Source organism: Anas platyrhynchos, chromosome Z, assembly GCF_047663525.1.
Source record: "Anas platyrhynchos isolate ZD024472 breed Pekin duck chromosome Z, IASCAAS_PekinDuck_T2T, whole genome shotgun sequence".
Taxonomy (NCBI): Eukaryota; Metazoa; Chordata; class Aves; order Anseriformes; family Anatidae; genus Anas; species Anas platyrhynchos.
The window spans coordinates 1,119,251-1,142,040 of record NC_092621.1 but is presented as its reverse complement, the minus strand read 5'-3'; the positions used below and the strand labels follow the sequence as shown (position 1 = coordinate 1,142,040).

At 46.2% G+C, this 22,790-nt stretch overlaps 1 protein-coding gene across 20 annotated transcripts in view; it reads right to left on the bottom strand.

Moving 5' to 3' along the window:
• TCF4 (transcription factor 4) overlaps positions 1-22,790 on the bottom strand; it is a 173,959-nt gene that overhangs the window by 100,870 nt on the left and 50,299 nt on the right. For 17 of the 20 annotated variants that reach the window (XM_038171399.2, XM_038171398.2, XM_038171403.2 and 14 more), the window contains 2 exons: positions 20,026-20,087; positions 17,925-18,021 (listed from right to left, as the gene is read on the bottom strand). The exons of the other annotated variants lie outside the window; for them this stretch is intronic. In XM_038171399.2, the coding sequence (XP_038027327.1) occupies positions 17,925-18,021; positions 20,026-20,087 (159 nt within the window). The remainder of the gene's footprint in view (positions 1-17,924; positions 18,022-20,025; positions 20,088-22,790) is intronic. 20 annotated transcript variants of the gene reach the window in all.

Sequence of the window (22,790 nt, the reverse complement as noted above, 5' to 3'; positions counted from 1 at the left end):
GCATCTCAGCATCCAGCCGCACGCTCACAGCCTGCTCACCAGCATCAAAACACCAGGGTCTGCCTCGTAGGAAAACGAGCCTATTTTTTGTGTGCTTCACCTGCACTAAACACATTTCCTTGGGATCGTACAGGGGACGTGGAACGATCCCGTGGCTGGAAACTCACACAAAAGTTCCCAGTTGATCTCAATGGGCACTAGAGCCCCGAGAGCCCGTTCGCTCCAGCCAAGAGCAATTTTTTTTCTATTTTTTTCCTCCTGAGAAATAGCAACTTATTAATTGCACCCCAATATACATATTTATTACCAAAACGCTTTGGTTTTCGGAAACTTTGAGTTCTCCCAGCTCCTACTGGGGGCGATGAGGAATTGCGAGTTTTTGCCTTCCTCAACCGTACTGAAGACGGATTCTTCCCAAAAATTTTCTCAGGAGGGTTTTGGTGGACTAACCAATAACTGGGCATCAATTAGAAGCACAAAACATCCAGGTTAATTATGAAATTTCTATAAAAATAAAGACGATGCTAAACTGGGCCTGAATTTTATTTTTTTTCCAAAAAAAATCCCAACTGTAGCTCTCCGGCTTCCCAGAGGTCACCCGGCGCACGCTGCCATCAGCAGCAACTCCAAGTGGTTCCCCCCAAGTACCCCGGGATTTTACACCATCAAATAAACACAAATAAAATATAGAGCAAGCTTACACGGAAAAGCTTCTCTCCCTTCCTTCCAAGAACAAAACCACCTCTCTCAGTCCGTTCAAGATCCCGTAGCTTCCCATTCACCATCAATTTTAAAAAAGCAATCTTTTATTCAGCTCCTCCCCACGGATAAACCCGAAAATACGGCCTTATAAAAACCCCAACGATTCCTTTTTTAAGGAGCTTGCGTGGTAGAAATGTATTGAAGCCCGATAATATGCCCAGAGTTTCTCTGCAGCTTTCTAAATGCAAACCCATCTCCTCGCCCCACTCCTGCCAGCGGCCCCACTGAAGACGAGGGGAGTTTTTGCATGATAATACAAGCAGGACCTTCACTAAAACAATCCCTAATTCCTTATTAGGACAAAATTAACTAATTTGAGGCTTATCTAGAGCAGCCCCGGTTCGGATCACTAAGATCAGTATTAACGGGGGTCCCACTGAGGAGCGGGACCGAGGGCCAGCAGAGCCGGGCTTACAAAAATTGGTAGCAATTAAAAGATGTTCTTTTTAAAAGTAGTTAATTGTTTTTTGTTTTGTTTTGTTTTGTTTTTAAGCAAATATTGAATTTACAAAATTAAAACAGCGTGCGCCTGAACAATTCAATGCGTTTTTGACTTATTCTATCCTTCCTCATTTACGCTTTTGGAAAAATGGGCGAGGGTTTCCTGTGATGTTCTTACAACAATCCCGGGAAAGTTTCTCAAGTCACAGATTTTTAACCGAGCCCAAAACCGGAGACTTTGGGGGGGGAAGAAAAAGGCCCGATGGCAGCAGGAAGCTCTTTAAAGGGAAACAAAAAAGAAACACCATCTTGAGCAGGCTCCCAGCGATGGCCGTACCGTATAGAAAGGAAATAAAAGCTCTCGAAAACCTAAGAATGAACCTATCTATTCAGCTTGCTTACAGGTGACATTACACCATCTGCTTGGGCAGTCTGCCCGCACAAAGGGAAAGTAGAGGGAAAAGTAAAGCCTGCTGCATTTTAAAGAAATAGTTCTGCAAAAAAAAAAAAATCCGTGCGATGCTGTAGGGAAGTACAAATTAAGCCACTCCGCCAAAATCCCACGGAGACGCCGGCACCGGGCACGTGGCGCCCGGCGGTGCCGTGGGGACAGCGCGCGGCCACGGCACCAAAAGGGACAACGGCGTTTTGGTGAGAAACCTGCAGGCTGGGAGCACCCGCGGGTGGTGGCTGGGTGCCCAAAGGGGCCCCAAGTTTGCCTTTTGCTGCCCCAAGCCCTCGAAGTAACGCTTCGGTTCCCTGCCGCCGCGCGTCGAGCGTCGCTGCCTTCCCACCGCCGGGCCCTGGTTGTGTTTCGCATCCCTTCCTCCGTCATTTTGCTGTCAAAAGCGGAGCTTCCCATGTGGCACGGCGAGGTGTGACCGGCTCTTGGTGTGGCCGTGATGGCCCAGCGAGATCCTGGCTGCTGCCAGCCCCGGAGCTGGGCTCGGCGCGAGCAGCGCTCCCGACCCTGGGGCGGCCGCTTGGCAAAACCAAAATAAAAGCAGAGAGGAAAAAGGGAGCAGGGCAGCATTTCTGCGAGGCCTTGCAGGGGTTTATACACACCCGGGCGAATGCTGGCCTCTGAGGAGCAGGGAAGAGCGGGGCCGTATCCTGCGCCCATCGCCACGGCATCCAGCTGACGCCACGGATCTGGGAAGCCTCGGGTGGCGAAACAACTGTAGAGTTCGTTAGAGAAGGGCAGGAGAGAGCAGACCTTTCGAGAAGCCTCGTTTTCTCGGAGTTTATTACCACGCAGGTATAAGAACAAGGAAAAACTGAGAGAAAAAAAAAAAGTTTAACAGGAATTTCTATATTCTGGGCAGAAAGCTGGAGTGACTTCCAAAAGCCCCCGAAACTTGCGCATCCATCCAACTATTTCTGCGTGGGGGCTGCCGGTTTGCTTTCACGTTTTTCGGGGAGGGAGGGGGGGCTCGGGGGAGAAGACTTTAAAGAGTTAAAGGCTCCCTACCATTAATTTGCATCTGGTGCTTTTAGTGTGTGTGTGTGTGTTTTTTTCTTCCCTGAAAAGTTGGCAGAGCCGCCGATTTTCCATAATGCAAGCATTTGGGAATTGTGAGCGGAATGAAACCGATCCAATCTCCTGACTGCGACATGAATTTTCATTAATTACAACCTTGTCAGCAAAAGCATTATCAAAGCTGAATATGAAAATGCTAATGAGTTCTCATTTGCATATTTTTCTTTGTTGGAATGTCATTAATTATTACATTTTATGATGATGAATGCAGCTGTCGAAGCTCTCCGATGCATAATTAGCCATCAGAATGCCAGGAGCCGATCAGCATTTTTGGGTAAAAAAAAAAAAAAAAAAAAAAAAAAGGAAAATAAAGAAAAAAAAAAAAAAGAAACAACCAAATTTCGCTCCCAACCTCTCCCGCTCCCCTCTCTCGCGCCGCAGCCCCCCGAAGTTGGTGCTGGGGACGAGACTTGTGGCGGCGCCGTGCCGCGAGCGCGCCAGAGCGCGGGGACGGATTTCTCCTCCTTTAATAAAAAATTATTTTGTTTTTTTGCCGATCGCGCGCTTATACAATTGGAGCGGCTCTTAATAAAAAAAAATCGTTATTCCAGCTTAATTAATGCCACGCTTAATTATAACACCATGATGTCAGCGGTTTTAATTAAGTATTGGCTCGGGTACAAAAAAACTCCTCGCTGCAGTAAGAGTCGCTATCGGCAGATTTGTGCAAATCGCTTCGCTCGCCGGTTTGGGGTCTCTCCTGGTTCACGAACGAGTCAAATATCAGTCGGGATTCAATTCCACGCGGGAGGGAAAAAAAAAAAAAAGGCAAAAAAAATCAAAAAAAAAAAGAAAAGAAAAGGAAAAAAAAAGTATTCCCGCTCCGTGCTGCCTGGACAGACTTTCGAGCTTACCTCCTTGACCACTTTTTTGAGCTAAAGTGTAAGTGAAGATGACAAAACATAGCTCATCCTCTCCCAGCCGCTGGGAACGGTGTTTATAAGTAAAAAAAGAAAAACAACACGGAGCAGATGGGACCATTACACATGACCAAACCAATCAATCACAGATGAAGGGCCCAGGTGCAGCGCAGCCGCGCAACAACGCACCATTTCACAGTCTGTCAGACACATACACATGGTCGTACATGAATGACCCTCCTCGGCTCCCCCAGGACCTCATCTGGAGCGCGGCTCCCCTCTCGCCTGCCTCCGCTCCGACTGACGTCTTCATAATCGCCCTGTCTCGGCGCCGCCGCGCGGGGAGGGGGCGCCGCGGGGCCGGGGGCGAGGGCGCCGAGGGGAAAGGAGGGGAGCAGGAGCCACCGTGCTCCTGGAGGGCTCCGGAGATGCCCAGAGGAGCGCATGGACACCAAGGGGTCCCCGTGCCGTGGTCCCAAAATGCCCAGGGCAGCACTGCAACAAAAGGGGAGCTTCCACCTATCCACCCGGGGAGCAGCGCTCACCGAACGCTGCCTCGCGCTCTTCCAACTGGAGGGGAAGAGAAGGAATTCAAGGGATCGCCCCCGATGGAAAGCTGAGCTCCAGAATCGTCTGCCATCATGTGCCAGCAGAAATTGCTTCCCATCTACCAACGAAACCCAAGAAGAGCAACAGGAACCCCATGGCCAAGTCGTATGGGATACCAGAGAGGGAAGGAAAGATGTGCTGATAAACTTAACGGGGTGAATCCTATTCCTAAACATGGGGAAAAATAAAATAATAATAATAAAGAAGCCTCAAAACCCTTGTGCCAGCCAACACCATGGGTACTTGCCCACGTCTCCACTTCCCATGGCATCGAGTGGACCCCAAGTTCTTGAAAGCGAGCACAAGGCAGTCATCCTATATGGCTGCACAGATCTGAGGGATGCTCTTGGTCCAGAGAGGCTCACCTGACGCAAGGTCTTGCCCAGGGAAACGCCGAATGAATGGCATCGAAATCCTGACAATGCGCTCCAGTCGCAAAGCACGGGAAGGGGCGAATTTCAAAACAAACAAACGGAACCTTTCGGGTTGATTTGAGCTCTCTGCTGTCACCCAGACTGCTCAGGGTTTCTTTACATATGCTTCAGGATATACGTTCGCATTTACACGGCGTTCTTGCAGGCTGACCAAGCTCCCGTTTGGCAGGTTTTTGACAGGGAGGAGGAAAAAAAAAGGCGCAGAGGGGAAATTCTGATGGAACATCTACCAGAGCCAAGGTATATCTCCTACCCGCTTCGCTGTCCAACCCGTCTTCCCTGGGTTTGTGTGCGGAGCTTCGAGGAGCACAAGTCGCATCTCTGAAGTAATGTTTTGAAAAGTATCTACCTTGAATTTTGGATCCCGTTCAATTGGCAAGGCGCGACTCATTTTCCAGCGCGTTGGGCATCCGCAGAGCAACTGAGCGCGAGCCCCGCTCCCCAATTCCTTTCTCCTCAATTTTCTCTTCAATTTTTCCCCAATTCTTGTCCTTAGCACCTTGCAACTGCTCAAATATTTTATCTCCCAGAAGTGTCCTGCCATTTTCTGCTGTCTGCTCGCTCCCCAAAACTTTGCTACTGACTCCAGTTGGGTACAACTACCCGTCGTACCCATTAAGATTTTCTAGTGGTAGAAAGAAAAAGACTCAACTCGTGTTTTCAACGGGCTTCCTCCTCTCCCAACAAACAGCCCCCGCGCGTTTGCATTAATAAATTTCTCTTTTCTGGCTCAAAAGAAATCGCGGCGCGCAAAGCAGATGCGCGCGGCGGAATCTTTCAAATCGAATTTCCAAAAGCCGAGCTCATTGCGGCTGGAGATCAAAGGGGCTAAAACGCCACCTCCTCCCCCTTCCAGGATAATTACGGAGATTTCGGTCCTTTTGTTGCGCCGAGCACAACAGGTAAACCCGAAAACCTGGGGAATAGGTTTTCGTCCCCTCGTCCATCTCCCCAAGAGAAAGGTGCCAAAGGGAGAAGGTGGCAAATCTCGAGTGCCCCAAGCGCAGAGGATGTTTGGCTGCTCTGGGCTCTGCTTGGCCCACTCGGATCCAATTCACTGCCCTCGGGGAAGGCAGATCCTAAACCCTAACCCCAGCTTTAGTTAATTTTTCTGAATTCAAAGAGAGCAACGCTGAAGCACAAAAGGGAAGAGAAAAGCTCTGTTAAGGCAGTGGTGTAATGAAGGTGGAAGAGAAGGAACGGGCTCCATATTCCTTTGTCTCTCTCCTCTTTTTCCAGTTCCTGCCTTTCTTAGTTTTCTGCTTTCCTGACTCCTCTGTCCTTCATTATCCTCTTTCCTGTTATTTTGCTTAAAACTGGCAAAAATTCCAAACTGCACAGGCGTTAAAACTGGCCTGAATTCCCAATATAAGCCCAAATCTAGGCCAGAGGTATATTTGGCAAATACAAATCCTTGCCAGATTTACACAGCTCTAATAATAAGGTGACAAGAACCGTGCGCAGGATTACGGATGTGGCCTCGCTCGTCCCTTATGAAGTGCCAACATAGTTTCCTTTGACTTTTATTCAACCTTCGCTCACGAACCTATTTTTTTGAGCCTATTAGCTCAAAAAAAAAAAAAAAAAAGGAAAGAAAAAAAGCTGTTTTGTACACGGGTGAAGGTTTTTTGGACTGTTTGCCATCAGTCCTGGGGTCTGACTGTCCATTACGCAGCACCACGAGCCTACGTGCACCACGGAGCCGCCTCACCTTGAGGTCCCTTCCAGTTTGAACAGGACACGGGGACCGGAGCCTGCTCCTACCTGCAGCAAAATATTTCAAGAACCAGTCCCCGCGACAGCCCTGAGAGCTGAGCCTGGTTTCCCTTTCGCTTTGCTGTTGGCTTCGCTTCTCTTCTAAAGGATCAGAGAAAAAGCAGGTTCACGTCACCCTTCCCCATCTTCTCCTCCCTCCCCTCATCCTTCTGCTCTCCCTCGGCGTTTCAGTAATTATTTTACTCCGTGTTTTAAAGCATTAAAACCAAACTGCAGCAGGAGAAACCGGCGAGGGGGGGGGTTTATTGCTTTACAGAGCCGTGCGCGAGGGCTCCGCGCCGGGGCAGGGCTCCTCCCGCGCGGGTCCGAGCGCAGGAGCGCGGCCAAAGCTGGATTTTATATTGCCTCTCTTTTAAGTGCAGCCCGCTCCCCTCCCGTTTTGTATCATCAGCAAATCTCATTACACGATGGAAGAAATATGCGGGCTCTGATGAGGGAGCGAGTCGAGCTTCAAAGCCCGCTCCGTTCCCAACATGTTACAGGTGTGCGCCACATGAGCAGGCACGGGGATCGCAAGCGGCCGGGCTGCGATGACAGCTCCCGAGAACGTGATCAAAACCATTTCGCGTGGTGAAAAAAATATCAAAGTTAGACAAAGAACGGCTCGGCCCTTCCGAGAGGTGAAGTCCAGGCGACCAAAACACGCTGCAAGGGATGGGACATTTCAAAGAGCAAGGCTCAGCTGGGTCCCCCCCACTCCAAGCACATTCTGACCCAAAATAAGAATATTCTGAGCGTAAACCAAGGGTTTTGGGGGAGATAAAAGGCTTTTATTCCCCAGAAAAGCAGAAACGTTTCAATAGGAACTTTCTGGTAATTCTTCCAACTACAGGAGGAGAGAAGCTGAAAGATGCAAAGGCTGAAATGGCATCGCCGTGAATCCAGCAGCACCAAAAAGGCACAAAATGGGCTTAACGATGGCAGGATGCTGGAAAATTTTGGAAAAATATGGAAAATTTTGGTTAGGGGCATGGAAAGCTGAATTTTGTACTTATCGGAGAGGGTCAAAGTGTCTCTATGAAAGATTTAGGACACTGAGGAGTAGGGACGCTAGTTGGTCACGGCCAGGAGGGCGGCATGGAGTCAGAGGAATTAAAATGTAGATGGGTGGATGGCTACAGGCAAGAGGCTCCGTCTCTGGAAGCAGTCAAGGTTTTTCCATCCACAAAGCAGGACTTACGAGACGATTTGTCTCTATTTAAATATTCTCCCTGCTCACCATCACCTCCAACGCCCCCGAAGAGGATGGGTGGAGGTAGGTGGTGTCCCCCAAGAAAAACAAAGCAAATCTGTCGAGGGGGGAAGGCGAGATGAAGGCAGAAGGGGATCTCGGCTGCAACCTTTGCCCTGCAGCTGCAGGGACAAGAAAGCAGCAGAGGAAATCTGCCGGCAGCTGCCTTCGGGAAGAGGGTGAGCCTCCACTCGGGGGACAGAAGAAAGCGTTTGGGCTTCTGCAAAAGCTTTCCAAAGGACCAGAGAGCAACTCCTGCTTGGGGGGAAATCTCGTTTGATCTGGGTTCTGTTTCTAAAGCACTGCGAGGTTTTGAAAAGAAGGGTTTTGCTGAATCAGCTTGGTATCCAAATGGCGAGGATCTCCTCTGCCAGATGGACAACCAAAGTTCAGTTTCAGCCTGCCTCATTTTATTCCCCTCCATCCACAGATCCGTCCGTTTTAATTGCTGTTCTCCTAACATCCGCGCTGAAGAAGACCACGAGTGTGGCTTCGCACCCAACTGAGCCCTTCCTTCCAGGTGGCCACAAGTTCATGGTCGCCCTTTCCATATATTTTTCCATACATTTTGTGGAGATCAGACTCTTCGCTCCAAAAAAAAAATATTCCAAGTATTTAAAACTACTTTAAAATAACTGAAGCAGTCAAGCACAAAACTTATTTTTTTTGTCCCTCAAGGACTTTATCAAGGTGCCACCACGGAGAACTAGAGCTCCTCGATGGTCACCACTGGGGACAGCCGAGGACACCAAGGAACATCAGAGAGGGTTTGTTGGGTTTGCTCATCCCTCCTTCCCCCCACCCCCCAACATTAAATACCCCTTTCTCGTTTCTTATTTAAGAATTCAGTGATGGCTCCTCTACAGGGTTTAATCCATCTACTGATGTTCTCACCCACCGTGTGATCACCCATTCTGGAATAATCCCTATTTCCTTCAATATTTCTTGACTCTCTCCTGGGAAATTTATATCTGATTCTGGCATCTGTTCCCCATCCTCTTTTGTGAACACTGAGGCGAGAAATCCATTTATTTTTCAGCAGTGTCTACATCATCTGTCAATAAATTACCCTTTCCATCTCTAAGAGGTCCTAAAATCTACTTTACTGACCTCTTCTTCCTTATGCATTGCAATAATCTTTCGTGATTATTTATCCTCACCTCACCTCCAGTCTCTCCCTTCTTTATCTTTGCTTTTGTGTTATTATTTTTTAACACTTCACCTCATTCCACGCATTCTCTGAGCAGTGCTTGATGTTTCCCACCTTATATTGCTGGTGTGTATTTACACGGCATCGTCTTTGCTTCTTGAAACGGAGACCGATAACGTAGAGCACTGCCACTGGGCCAAATTTTATGGACACTTGCAAAGTCCCTCACGTAGTAGTTCCTAAAATAAGCTCTTATCTCGTCAGATTTTGTTATCTTTCAGGTGCCTCTTCCCCTGCCGTGGGGGATTTGTAATCTCAGCCACTTGCAAATCCAGCTCTAAACCGGCCTTGGAATGATTCCCTAGGAGATTTATGGGAATGGGAACATTTAGGGAAGGAAAAATATAGTCCTGGAAGTACTTGGGGAAAGAGAAGTTGCTGTCTGTGAGAAGCAGAAGCTGGCATTTTCAATTCCAGGGATATAACACACATGAAAATAGAGAGAGCGGGAAAGATATGAATGCTTGATCTAAATACCGTAATTAAAATTTATTTAAACAACAGTTTAAGAAATGCTTGTAACTAAATTCTTGCTGATCTAACCACACAGCTTCCTCATCCAGGAATCAAAACTGCTTTTTCCAAATAATATCACTTGCAATAGTTGATAGTTAGCCTGATTTCTGCTTCAGCACACCCAGTCAGCATGTTTGCTCCCCGGAATACCCTCCCCTCCTTTATCGCTTTCCCTTCTGCGCTCTTTTTAGATCTATCGAATGTGCTTCAGACCACAATCACACAGTAAAAGTCTGCAAAGTAACGCGGCAGATCGGAGGACTCTGATTTTAGTTAAAAAGAAATATAATCTAATTAAAGTACTGATGGTTCCTGTTAAATGCATGCTCCATATCTTTTTATTTCACATGGTACAAGGATCAAAGCACGGACCTAGGATACCAGCAGCCTCGTGTAGTGTGAGAACTGGTGCTGTCCCTAATTCCGACCATATGGCAAGATGTATCTATTGGCATGATGCGGCGGAGGATTACCGTACCCTCCTGTCATACCCTTTTTATCATTTTTCATCGGAGCTCTTTTATATTGGATTTTATATATTCTGTGCATCTGACCAAGCGTGCAAAACCCAGAGCAGTGCCGGGGACCGGGGACGGGAATAGAGACACCATCACACCAACTGGCAGCAGGAGCCGGGAGAGAGGATTAAAAATGCAACCGGGAAAGCAAAAATGACTTTGTCACGAGACGATCCCGTCCTCCTGCAGAAGCCAACGGGATACGTTTCTCTCCCGGTCGTGCCCTAGGTTACAGACAAAAAGCTTGGAAGAAATCTGCTCCAGAAACACGGCGCTTAGCCCAGGCGGTTGCAGCTTTCTCTGTTTTTTTGGAGGAGAACGCGCCAGGCCCTAAACAAAGGAAGTCGACCCTATTTAGCTAACGCGGTACTCGATTCAACGTCTCTGTATGACTTAAGGTAAGAGCAAGGCTCCGGATCATCATTAATTATCCCGCTAACTCCGCATTGTTTTACACATTCTGGGCCTTAACTAGAGAGCAGAACAAAACCATTGTTTTTGCCTGTTTAACGGACCATGACTGGAGCAGCTATGTAAATGACCCAGTAATTCAACAAATTTGTTTTGTTTCACAGATTTTCCCACATGTATGCTTTCCAGCTGTAATGCAAATCCCTTCCACGTCCAGGCCGGCCGCGTCCTCCAGAAGCACGCCTCTACCTTTAAGTGTGTGCTCCCCGATTACGTGCCTACCACCAGCCCTGGAAAATATAAAGATTTTAAGGAATTCACAAACCAACGCCAGCTTTTTGTTGTTGCTGATCCCTCCCCTCCTTTAAATGCACCAATCGATGTTTTTCCTGGTGCTGAAAAACTTCCCAGAAATGGAATTTTTTCCTCTCCGTGAATATTTGAAGGAAGTCGCTTTTAGGTTTCTTTTAATGCTCAAACAGGTGTGAGCTCAAATTCCCTCTGCCACGAATATCAGCTCAGCTGGAGAAGAGCAGCAAATGCTGATTTGAAAGCCAAACTAAGTTCATCTATAAAAAGGGCAGAAGCTCATTAACCATTTAGGGGGCCTTACAGATGTTCCCTTCACATCTAGTTCCATTCCCAAGACAGGGCTGCCAGCACGGGGACTCCCCTCTCTATTTAATAACTTCAGCCAGCATTTTGCCAACTTCAACCCGCTGCAATCCCTACCCCGAAGCCCGATCAAGCACGTTTGCAGCTCAACACCCCGTTTTCACACAGCTTTAGCCCGTGCCACGCTACGCAGAACACAACCGTCGCCCCAAATAACTTATTAAAAAGGCTCGGGGCTTGTTTAAGAACAAAACGCAACGGAATGTAAACTGCGCTGAAACTATGTAGGACAAAATAATATTTCAATTCTTCGCTCAGTGTGCAGACATTAATTGCCACGGTCTACGGTTTCTATTTATACATCTGCTGCTCGTGCCCCAAATAAATGGAGATGTCCTTGCAATTTCTTTTTCTTTGGGACTGTACGAGAGGCTGGGAGCTGAGAACCCTGCAAAGTGACACGCTGCAAAATGCATTACCTCGTGCTTAGGAACCACGGTGTATTTCCATCTTCATCTACAAAATGCTTTTCAGCACAGATCTTTACTGATTATTTTGCCTGTATATAACTGAAACATGGCAGGAGCAGCAGGTATACTGCATGACAAGAGGTACGTGAGCCCCTGCCTTCCAAAAAGCATTTTTAAGGCCTCTTTCAAGGACAGAAAATGGTGTGATTTCCATTGTGGTTACCTTCCAAAGCCCAAATGCTGCATCCAAGCTCCTCAGGTCTCAGCCTTGACACCCCGCATAGCTAAAACTCGGACTTTTGGTCCTCAGAGATGCATTTACAGTGCCCCACTTGAAAAACACTCAAGGGGGTGCAGTTATTTCTCAGATCAGCTTTGTTTCTGAATTTCGGAGACGTTGAGAAACACTGATTGGTGAAGCAACTCTAGATTTGGCCAAAAAAAAATAAAATTCAACACAGCTCTTTTTGAATTTGGGTGCTATTTGAAAGCTATCTCAGACCTTCCAGTCGCTTAGGCTGGACAGCCTCCTGCACTCCCAAGGAGCAGAAGTGAGGTTGGTGAGCACATATATCCATGCAAGGTGGGTGGAAGGAGAGTTAAGTGAGTCTAGAGGTGAATAAAACTGTCCAAAAAACGAGATGCCAGAGGCAGATTAAGAAGCATGTGACAGATCAGCCCAATAGCTCAAAGGTGGCAGCTAAAGCCAGGGTTTCAGACCTTTTCCCACCTCTCTTGCGAGCACAAGCAAGGACACCGCAGTCCTAGGTGGTGGGACCGGTCTTCTCCAGGTCATAGCTGCTATGGGTAAATATAGCAGAGCTGCTGGCATTCCCGGCATGTTTTCCATCCTCAAACACCGGACCACGTCAAAGGTCTCCTTGCAGCCCAGCCACACCACGCTTCAGCTTCCTTGGGGGATTTGACACTCGTCACACTTAAGCCTGTGCCCTCTGCAGCAGATTGGGGTTATTGGGGTTAGGCTCCAGTGCACCCAGCACGTGTGGGCTCACACCACTCCCCACAGCTCCCACGCAGAAGGGGAAGGCCCTTCCTCACCCCGTGTGCGATTCCTCCTAAAGCTACTGGTGTGGTGTTGTGCCAGCTGCACCAAAACGCAATATTTTAAGTGAAAACTGGAGCCCGGGATTTCCAGTTCTTTGGTTTCTGAAGGCCTTTCAAGCTGCTAGATTCAGTTTTTCTGTTGTTGAAAAACATCTTACTTGATGGTAAAACTAGCCAGAGAGTGACAGATATTTCTGGAAGAGATGCTGCTTGTGAGTCCTGAAAATCCACCTTTGACTGCTATCCAAAAAGCAATGTCATGTGGTTCTGTCTGTCTGTCACATGGAATTTATTTTTTGCAAATTATCATAGTCGTGTGTATTAATTTCTATCCACTGCAAGTTGTCTGATGCCTTTAATAAAGACCCTCTTTGTAATGCTAAGAAATTACACTGCATTGAAAAAGCAATAATACAATACCAAAAAAAGCAATAACAATACAAAAAAAAGCAATAACAATACAAAAAAAAAGCAATAAGAAAAAAAAAATCAGACAACACTATGGCAAATAAGTGGCTGTTGAATGTGTGTTCTCGTAATATGGATGACCATAATGAAGCAGCACAACCACGAGAATCAAAACCTTCTGCATTTCTGAATTATTACTAGACAGTTTTAGACGTTTCCCTCGTGGTTCTTCACGTACCTTAAGTTCTCCAGCTGCAAAGGGGGGACCCAAAGCCACCTGACATAACAGAGGCGGTGTGAAAAAGAATTAATGTTCATGCCATGACAGGCGCTAACTGAGAAAATCAAAAATCTGCCAGGATGAAATGTAATCTCATTTTAGGAAATGTTGAAATCATTTCTGCAGAAGGTTAAAAAAATAATAATCAGGCTGAGTCAGATACACAGCATGGAAAATTTCATCCCAAATGTTTATAGTTTAGCAATTGAAAGCAAGGCCTTATAATGCTGTGTTGGGTAAACTTAACTAATCTGCAAAAATTCCAGTTCTACTTATAATAACAGTAACAGAATCAAAGCTGTCCGGATTAAAAGCAAATACCACAGCAATATTCATATGGAGACAAGTGCTATCATAGCATTAAAAATAATATTAAAATTTGGCATATACACAGAGTATCCAATGAACTCAGGATGTTTTCCAGACAGTAATTTATCAAATCGCACAATATCCCTGCAAAATATACACTGCGCATTCTTCAGACAGATAAATAGGAAGGGCTCCTTCGAGTACAAAGACATTCGGCAACTCGCTAAGCAGCAGCCGGGCAGCGGAGCCAAGCTGCTGGGAACACCAGCTGGGAGCAAGCCCCGCTCCCAGCACCAAGCAGCCCAGCTGCACCTCCTGGCATGGTCAGGGCTCGGTCACTTCACCGCGAGAAAACACCACCTTCTCAGAAATAACAATGCAGAGAGGGAAAAAATTCGACTCGGAGGGTTTTTAAAAGGAGGGAAGAATCCATAGGTGAAAATATTTGTTTTGTGATACAACCGCCTCTGGAAAATCCAAGTGCCAGCCTTCCTAAAAGCATGGCAAGCAAGCAATTGTGTAACAGCACAACCCCACACCGCGCAGGATCAATTCGAAGTAGATGATTAGGAGGGAAAGAAGTTGAAATTCTTTATTTTGCATTTAGCAACAGAGATTTCTCTTCACATACCAGATCACTGACCAACTCCTATAAAAACTGAGAGGTACATTCAGTGAGCTTATGTCCCTTCAGAGTCTCACAACAGTATCAGAAGTAAAATATCCACCTTCTAGCACTGCAGGCAGTGAGTGGGGTGGGACCTTTTTCAATAAGGTATCAAAGTCACTGCTTTGAACACTAGAAATATTACAGGTGGAGGGGAGAAGCACACAAACCGTCCATGCCGCCAAATGAAATATTTTTGCTCTTTTCTATTTTCATGTCTATTACTTCCATATTTTCTATTTCCATTATCTCTTTTCAGAAGTACTATACCTAACACTTAATCAAGTCAGGGACAATTTTCTCGTGAAGTGTTCCCCACACCCTCGGTCACCGCAGCTGAGAGCACCCACAGCACGTCCCAGCACACCGGGCTGCGGCAGCTCCAAGCGCCACAAACCTAAATACTCCTGGTAGGCAAACCAAGGAGAGGAACTGAATTACAACAACCCAGCAGCTGTCACAGTACGACCACAGTAACCAAATCAAAATACCAACCACCAGCCCAGATGAGACTCGAAGGTCACCACACAAGCCAGCAGCTTTCTTCGACAGCACCCAAAACCTCAGTGCAATCCTTGCAGTGAAATGCTACTTTAAGCTACAAGGGGGTTAGAAACAAGTTACTGTACATTGGTAAACAATATTAATGTAATGTACTAGCAAAATATCCAAAGTAGCAAGAGAGAAAGTGCTCACCAAGGACACAGGTGGAAATGGAGAGGCAACAAGAACAACGCCATGCCCGCTGCAGCTATCAGCCCACGCATGGTTCATTTCTGGGCCAAGTGAGTACACTTCGGTTACTCTTAAAACAAAACCAAAATACCCAGTAGAGTACCTGGACTTCAGAAATGCACAGGAGAAGCTCTGTTTGAAAACACACAGGCAGTAGGTTGAGGAAGGGCTTGGGAAACTGTGAGCAACGCAAGGAGCTCTGCAGCTTCACCTGCGCCTCACCACGCAGCCGGCCCTGAAGCCTGAGGCACAGGCTGCCTGCTAGATGCCAGCCACAGCAAAATGTGTGTTAAAAATAAGCATCTGGAGAATAAAATACAACATAAGCCCTCATTTAAGCACACCCTCTCCCTGCAGAGGCTTGTGGTTCACAGATTTTAAGGAATGAACACCCCAGCATGGTGAGTGTGCCAGGGAGGCCCTCATCTGGCCCAGCCCTGAGGGAGAGCAGGGCCTGGCCACCAGCAGCCCCGTCCCATTAACCAGGGGCTTTTGGGGTCTTTGCCATCCATAAAGACAGCACCAGACCCATCCAGACCACTGTCTGGGACACAAGCAGGGGGTCAGCGAATGAAAAGATGCAAAGATTCAGGGGATGTTGGCGTTACCAGCACAGAGCTGCTCTAAAACCAGCACGCGAACAGAAGCACATGAGATCAAACTGCCATTTGTGGTTCTTTACGTGAAACATATTAACCATATCGCTATCTAGCCTGTTTCTGATTTAAGTATTACTAATAATTTCTTACTCGTAAAGACAAGACATTTAATCAACGTACCAATTATGCTATTTAAGAGCAATAAAACCAGAGGTGACACGAAGGCCTCACTGCTGCCACACCCCTCATCTTAGGAGCAGCTTTGTTCGAGTCAGGAGCATGCACCAGTACGAAACTGGTTCAAAATGGATGATAATCAGGCTCTATCAGTTGCCAAGAGAAATAACAGCATGAAAAGACAGTTACTGCCTGCTTCTTGAGGTGCACATCATGCTATACCAGCAGTTATGGGGACCTCTCCTTCAGAGGGTTCAATGTTTTGGGGTCAGGACACCTCCGTTAAACAACAACATGCATTATTCATCACAGCAATATTTATAATACTCCCCAAATCACAGATTCAGGTGATCAGCATGGATTTACAAGTGTCACCCAGCCCAGCAGAGGTACTCACAGCCCCATCTCCAGTCCCACACCACACAAAATGAAGATCCTGGCCAAGGATGCCCAGCAGAATTTCCACTGGAGGGAAATGTCCACATCACATCATCCCCACCTCCTCCAGGTAAATGCCCCACATCGAGAAACACACCGACACCACGGCACAAAAGGGCATGGGCCCTGCCACCTTTGCTGCCTGACAAAACGGATTAAGAAAAGTCCACCCCAATTACCAGACAATTATGTTGAATTGGGCTGCAGGAGGCAGCTGATGGCCCCAGCAGCACACACACACACAATAACACAGGCTTGCACATGTAACACCTTGAAAATTTCAAGTTGTATAAGCAGACAAAAGTTTCAGGGTGCTTCAGGAACACAAAATTGTAGGACACTGCCACGCTCCTAGCCCCTACCAAGGGCAGGAGAAGACATCTGGAGCACAGAGCCCACAGCTGGGCTAGCAGTGGTTGTGCAAACCTCTCTGCTGGGGACAGCTGGGACTTGAACAACACTGAAATGGGGGATCCAAAATTTCTAAGAGTCCTACAGGGCTTAATTCACTGTGTGCCTCTGAACACGCTTCTAGAAAACAAACGTCTTAAACCAAGCGAAACCAGTATTTTCAGTAAGATTGGCAAAAACAATCAGACAGGAATGAGATTTTTCTGTAACCTAAGGGCAGGCAGAAGCAAGAGACACTTTTAAGTTCTTCAGATTCAAATTAAAGGTTAAACTTGAAAGCATCCCACAGCCCAGTGGGTTTCACAGAAGTGTGTGGCTATTTGTGAAGTGTCTCTGTGCACTACCTAAGCCCCATGGCGTGAGTTAAGAAGGGAGTGTTGAAATTTCCATGCTTTTTTTGGCTTATATTAGACCCTTTAAAACTGTTGTAACCATGTTTTGTACGTGAATACATACAAATGACTACAAGCTCCAACATTGTCCCATATGTTAAACAACTCACAAATATTTCCCAATATTAAAAGACAAGGCATATTTTAGGGACATATATTAGAGCTGAAGAATGATATATCACAGTTACAGCTCCATGTTTTTTTTGGCTGGCATTCAACCCTTTAAAGCAAAGCATTTGGTTAGTTCATTGACAACTGCAGAAGAAGGGTGTGATCTTGGCCAAGCGCAAACATTACTAATATTTTTACATCATATATTTACTTTAACCAAACTCATTTATCAACCATAATTAAAGAAAGTAGCTATCATTCACTGACAAATAATTACAGCCTCGCTTCATACTGCTGCAGTGCTTGCTGCTAAAGCTAAATGGTTATTCAGGGGTGTCAAAAGTTCCTATCATGGGGCGTGGGGCAGAAGGAGGGTCCCTGCCAAACGCCCTGGGCAGATCTCGCTGCTGGGAGCCGAACATGCTGCAGCCACCTTCATCTGCAACCCGGGAGCCTGCAGCTCACAGGTCCCAGCAGGCAGCGACCCATCACGCTCCAAAACAAACAAGGGTTTCGGTGTCCCTCAGCAGCTATCTGTCTGTTCCCTTCTGTGAACATAGACTTCTAAAGCTTTCAGAAAGCCTTTCCTACTCTTCAAGTCCTGCTCAGGGCACATCCTTATTTTCTCTGCCAACCGGTCACATCTTAGAAAGGAAAGGCTGTGCCTTAGGACGCATAGATTTACCTCCTCACAAACAGTTACCACATCAGAAGTCATACCCCCCCCCCCTTACCAGAGGAAAACAGCCTGTTCAGTAAATGCAACTCATGTACATTTTGTAATCATATGGAAGCTTTAAAAAAAAGCATGTTCCCACCCTTATACCGAGTGCAATCGCCACAAGAATGAGGATAAAGATTTTATACCCTCAGAATTTTATTTCTCATTCATTAATTTCACTTCCAAAAACACAGTTAAGTTAGGAAATCGTTTCTTACTTTGTATTCTGGAATTGACAAAAGGAGGAGAGAGATTGTCGTGTGACCCGAGGTCTCTGCTCGCCATATGATCGTAGTGAGTCCCATCTCCATAGTTCTGTTAACAAAGTGGGGAAAAAACAATTTTACACATTTTTACAGCATTTTTCAAAACCTACAGGCCCATATTCCCCTTCTAAGTCTTAAGTCATCTATAAGAAATATTAGTCCTTTTATTGTTTTCCTCTATTGATTCCGCTGGAAGTGATGCGTTCCAGAGCGTTTTTAAAGCTGTTTCAAATTTTTATTTTGTTAGCAATTGACTTTGGTTTGCTCTGTGGGTAATCCTGAATGGGGGACTGAGATGAGGTTCCTGGAGCTTTCTGCGGTGTAATGCAGCAAAAGGCTCTCATAGCATGAAAATCTTCTTACCCATAACATAAAAATAAAAAAAAGGAAGAAGTATTTCTTTTAATGTTTTGCTTTTAAAATTTATTTCTATGTAGAAGTTTGCTCTCTGAATCACTTCGCTGCTATATGCGTGCAAGTGCCTATAAAATGAATTTCCAAAACTGTTACACAGTGGGTGTGGAGGATAACTTTATACTGAAAAATAACCCTCCGTGCTTGTGCACACACTTCTCTAAGTGACCAGCGAGTGTCTGCTGCCCCTCCTGTGCTGGCCTGTGAGTATTTTTGGGGTGATCAGCAGCATCACAGTACCCACAGAGGAATGAATTTATCAAACCTTGGCAGGATCAGGCCCTAACTTTCAAAAACAGTCTGAGAGCAACCTTCCCCTCTCAGTCAGCAGATTAGCCAAATCTTAAAATTAACTGCAAATATTGGCCGCGCAGGGAGTTGTGTAATGTTTTGTTTCTTTGCTTCGGAAGAGCGCACAAGAAACTCATTCTCCCAGCGTGGAAACACCAGCATCACTTCACAAAAAGGGAAACAGAGAGAGGTCAGGCTGTTTGGGGTGTAACTCTGCAAGTTAATGCACAGCCTTGATTGAAAGTCCAGAATTCTCCCCAGGCTCGTGCTCTTTTCTTTCTATGGCAAAACTTAATTGTGCGCTCACATTCAAGTTTTTGCATGCATAAATAATTGTGTGTGCAAATTTCGAATTTACTTTTCAAAACATTTTTCCCCGGGAAGCAATACAAGTGTCAAGCGAAAAAAAAGGGGATAAAAATAAAAGTGACAGACGCGAGCGGTAATGACGTAATGGATGCTAAGCGGGAGGGAAGAAAAGGTGTCGGGCTTCCAGCCCTCGGTGGCAGGGCCGGGGTCCCCGCCGGGCAGCACCTGGGGACCCCCTTTGAACGTGGGCACCTACCAAAAACCCACCCCGAGGGGAAAGACGGGCCCAAGGACGAGCAGCAGAAGCACTCGGGGGCACCAAGCAGCAGCCTGCGCTGCTCACCAGCCTGGCTCCTTCACGTTAATTAGAAAACAATTAAAAAGCAATTTAAACAAACTGGCTGAATAAGGGCGTAGAGTGAGAGCTCAGCCACTTTTTGCCCAGCCTAAGAGTACTTCATGCCTTTGCAGGATGTAAACAGAAATAACGATTGCGACGCTGGAGCACCAGGCGTGCAGGGGGGCTCTGCATGGCCCCGCTGCAGCCCGAGATGGCTGAAGGGTCTGCACGGCTAAAGGGTCTCTAAAAGGGTCTGGGAGCTGGTGCTGTGAACACCAGCCTGCCCTCGGGGTTCCTTCCCCATCTCCTCGAGAAGCTGCGCTGCCTCGGCCCTCTTAGGGGGCATCAGCACCAGCCACCCCAAAAAAAAAACCTCACTACAAAATGTTCAACACCAGCATTCGCTGCTCCACGGCCAGGTGGCTGCTACCACACCACGCAAAATGATTAATTAATCTTCTCACTACCTGTTAGCAGCAGCAGAGCAGGTGCCAAATTCAATCACAGGATCAGGTTTGAATGCTTTTTTTTTTTTTTTTTTAAAAAAAAAAAAAAAAGGCAATTTTAAAGGGAACACAAGACCGCTGCCAACTTTGCATGCCCATTTCTCTGCACAATCAGGTGTAAAACTTGTATTTAAGATTGCAAATTTACATATGCAGGATGTCTGGTTTGGGGAAAAAGATTAGATATACTTACCCTGGATGGACTAGGATGTCCTGTATTCCCCCAGGACCCTGAGCTAGTTCTGTCTTCTACATCTAGGGACAAAAAAGTTCTTTAGGCTTTATTGCAATAATTCTTTCCTTTTGTATAGGCACTTTTAAATTAATGTTTCAAATTAATCTCCTGTTGCCTTTAATTAAGAATCAGGCACAGGGCTACTACGATGGTAGTGGCTTCTGACCCACTGCTTAAATTAACTCATTTAAATTCACAGCAGAAATGAACCGGACCCTCAGGAACCTGAGGTTTGAGCATAAAATTACTCCAGTGGCTCAGCTCTCCTCGCCGCTGAGGAGCGGCTGCACTCGACCACTTCGAGTCCTGCCAGAGCCTCCAGCACAAAACCAGGTATGGTCAAACAGTAAAAAACAAAATCTGAGAAAACAGAGCAACTGGGAAGTTCAAGTAAAGACGTATTTAGGGTGTTAACTCTCACCGCCCTGGCGAGGCTACCATTTTAGAAAAACGTTTTGGCACAGAAAAGCACATTCCTAAAGCTCAGCACATAGCAGGTAGCTCTGGTTTTGCCTTCCCTGTTTAATACAAAATTCATTGCAATCGTTAGGAGACACACAGCGTTTCAGACAGTCTGACAAAAATCACATCAAACATTTTGCGTAAGGTGCTCTCCACATTTCACAATCCCCAGTATTTCTTCTGATGGTGGTATTTCCATTCCACTTTCCCTGGGTTTTTCCCAGTAAAAAATGAGATCTTGTCAATGAAACCAATTTACTAGTATTAAACCTTCCTTGTGATGCTTCAAGGCTCCACATTTGTGGGAACAATGAAAAAAAAAGACATAGGACCTTCTTCACGAGACACCTCAGCTGCTGGGGTCGTGCCCCATGGGTGCCCAACGCAAGGCCGCGCACCTCAAGGCCGGAGGTCGCCCCGTGGCCCAGGAGAAGTCACTGATATCCACCTCCTACAGGCCTGGCACCCTCTGCCCAGGAGATGTACACTTAAACAACCACAGCCATCACAAAACCTCTACCAAAGCAAGTTGGGAGCCTCACGAGACTTTCCTCTGGCCTAAAAACTGGCTGGGTAGACGTACACCAGCAACCTCAGCACACGTTTCAGGGAAGCCTGTGAGTAATTCCACCAAAACCCCAGTTCATACTGGTGTGAATTCAGCTGAGATCACTCACACTCAACATAAACACATCATTGAGTACCTTGATACTTTGTTTTTTTACATACTGTGTGATAAATACCAAGGAATGTGCCTGGCGTCGATCTATAGCGTTATTGCACGTTTCAGTGCCATTTTCTAACTTACTCCCGTGTGCCCACCAGCACCCTAATGAAATAACAACCTTGCTTGCCTTTTGCCACGCACAAACAGTAGCTTTAATCTAATTGGAAAAAGATGCGTTTGTTTTTTTTTTTTTGCTGGTTGGAGAAACTCTGAGTGCCCCCTAAGACTACAAACACAAGAGCTACCTCCCCACCTGGTATTGCTTCAGCCACTCCTGGAGGAGTAGTGGGAACCTGAGTCGCCTGAGACACAACTATGGTCATTAGCACTTGGAAATACAGGTGCTGTGACCAAATCTGGTTGGTTTCCAACATTAAAAAAAAAAAAAAAAAAAGTGTACAGTTTAATACTTTCCCTCAATTACAATTCCTATTATCTCAATAACAGATGAACGTGTTAATAGCACAAGACACTCTTAGGTAAATATTTAATTAAGCTCCAGAAAAAGAAAGAAAATGTGTATCATTTACCTGACAGATCAGATCAACCATTCTATTAGGTTAATTAGGCATATTTTTAAAAATCATTTGTGTTATGTAACAGGCAATTAACTCTGTAGAGCCCTGATCCATCGCCTGTTAAAAATCAATGGATATTATCCCATTGACTTTGATGGGCATCGCACCACCCTGGAGCACAGCTTCCAAAATCCATATTAAACCCATTAGAAAAATTAGCAAGAGAGACGCACACGCAGAGATGCTGACATCGTGCACATCCCTCAATATTTCCTACACCTCTTCTTTGTATTTCATGTACCCCAACACGTGTGCCAGGAGCAGTGCCGAACCACCAAGGCCCCTTACACTGGTTTATGGTCAGGGCTTGGAGCAAGATTTGAGTGCTTTAGCAGGCTTTTTGGGCTTCCATACTGTACATTTTTATTTATATTTTAAGACCACAGATGCTGTGGTCTTGGGGCACTGCAATGAGTCACCTAAGCAAACACCTGAGAACTGCGTTTTGGGATCTTTTCGCACCGAGTGGCCCTAAGAATGGGGCAGGAGGGGGATCACACGCAGCCCCAGGCACCTTTCCCAAGAAGAGAAAGGTTTCTTATGGGCTTACAGACAAACAGATGGTTTTGGGAAAGAGGTGAACCCTGCCCACTTGTCCTTTCTGGCACCCTTTGCTGTGTTATCCCCAATTCCTCCCTTGAGCCAAGGTGCCAACGGCCAGAGGGCACCATCAGATCCTTAAAATGACGCGGGAAGAACACATACCTCAGGGCTGGGCTGCTCTTTATCATATGCTTTGCTTTAATTTGAGTCCATACAAAGCTCAAGTTCGCCCACCGAAGTTAAAAGTTCTGGACTCTGATCAGAAAATGACAAGCAATGGCTCTTGGGTCTTATCTTCAGGGGTCGTGTCTTAGCTTTCGACCAATTTTCTTTGTATTTAGACTTAAATGTGCAAACTACACTATATTACTCTGCAAAACATCAATGAGAAGGCTTAATTAAGTAACACTGAC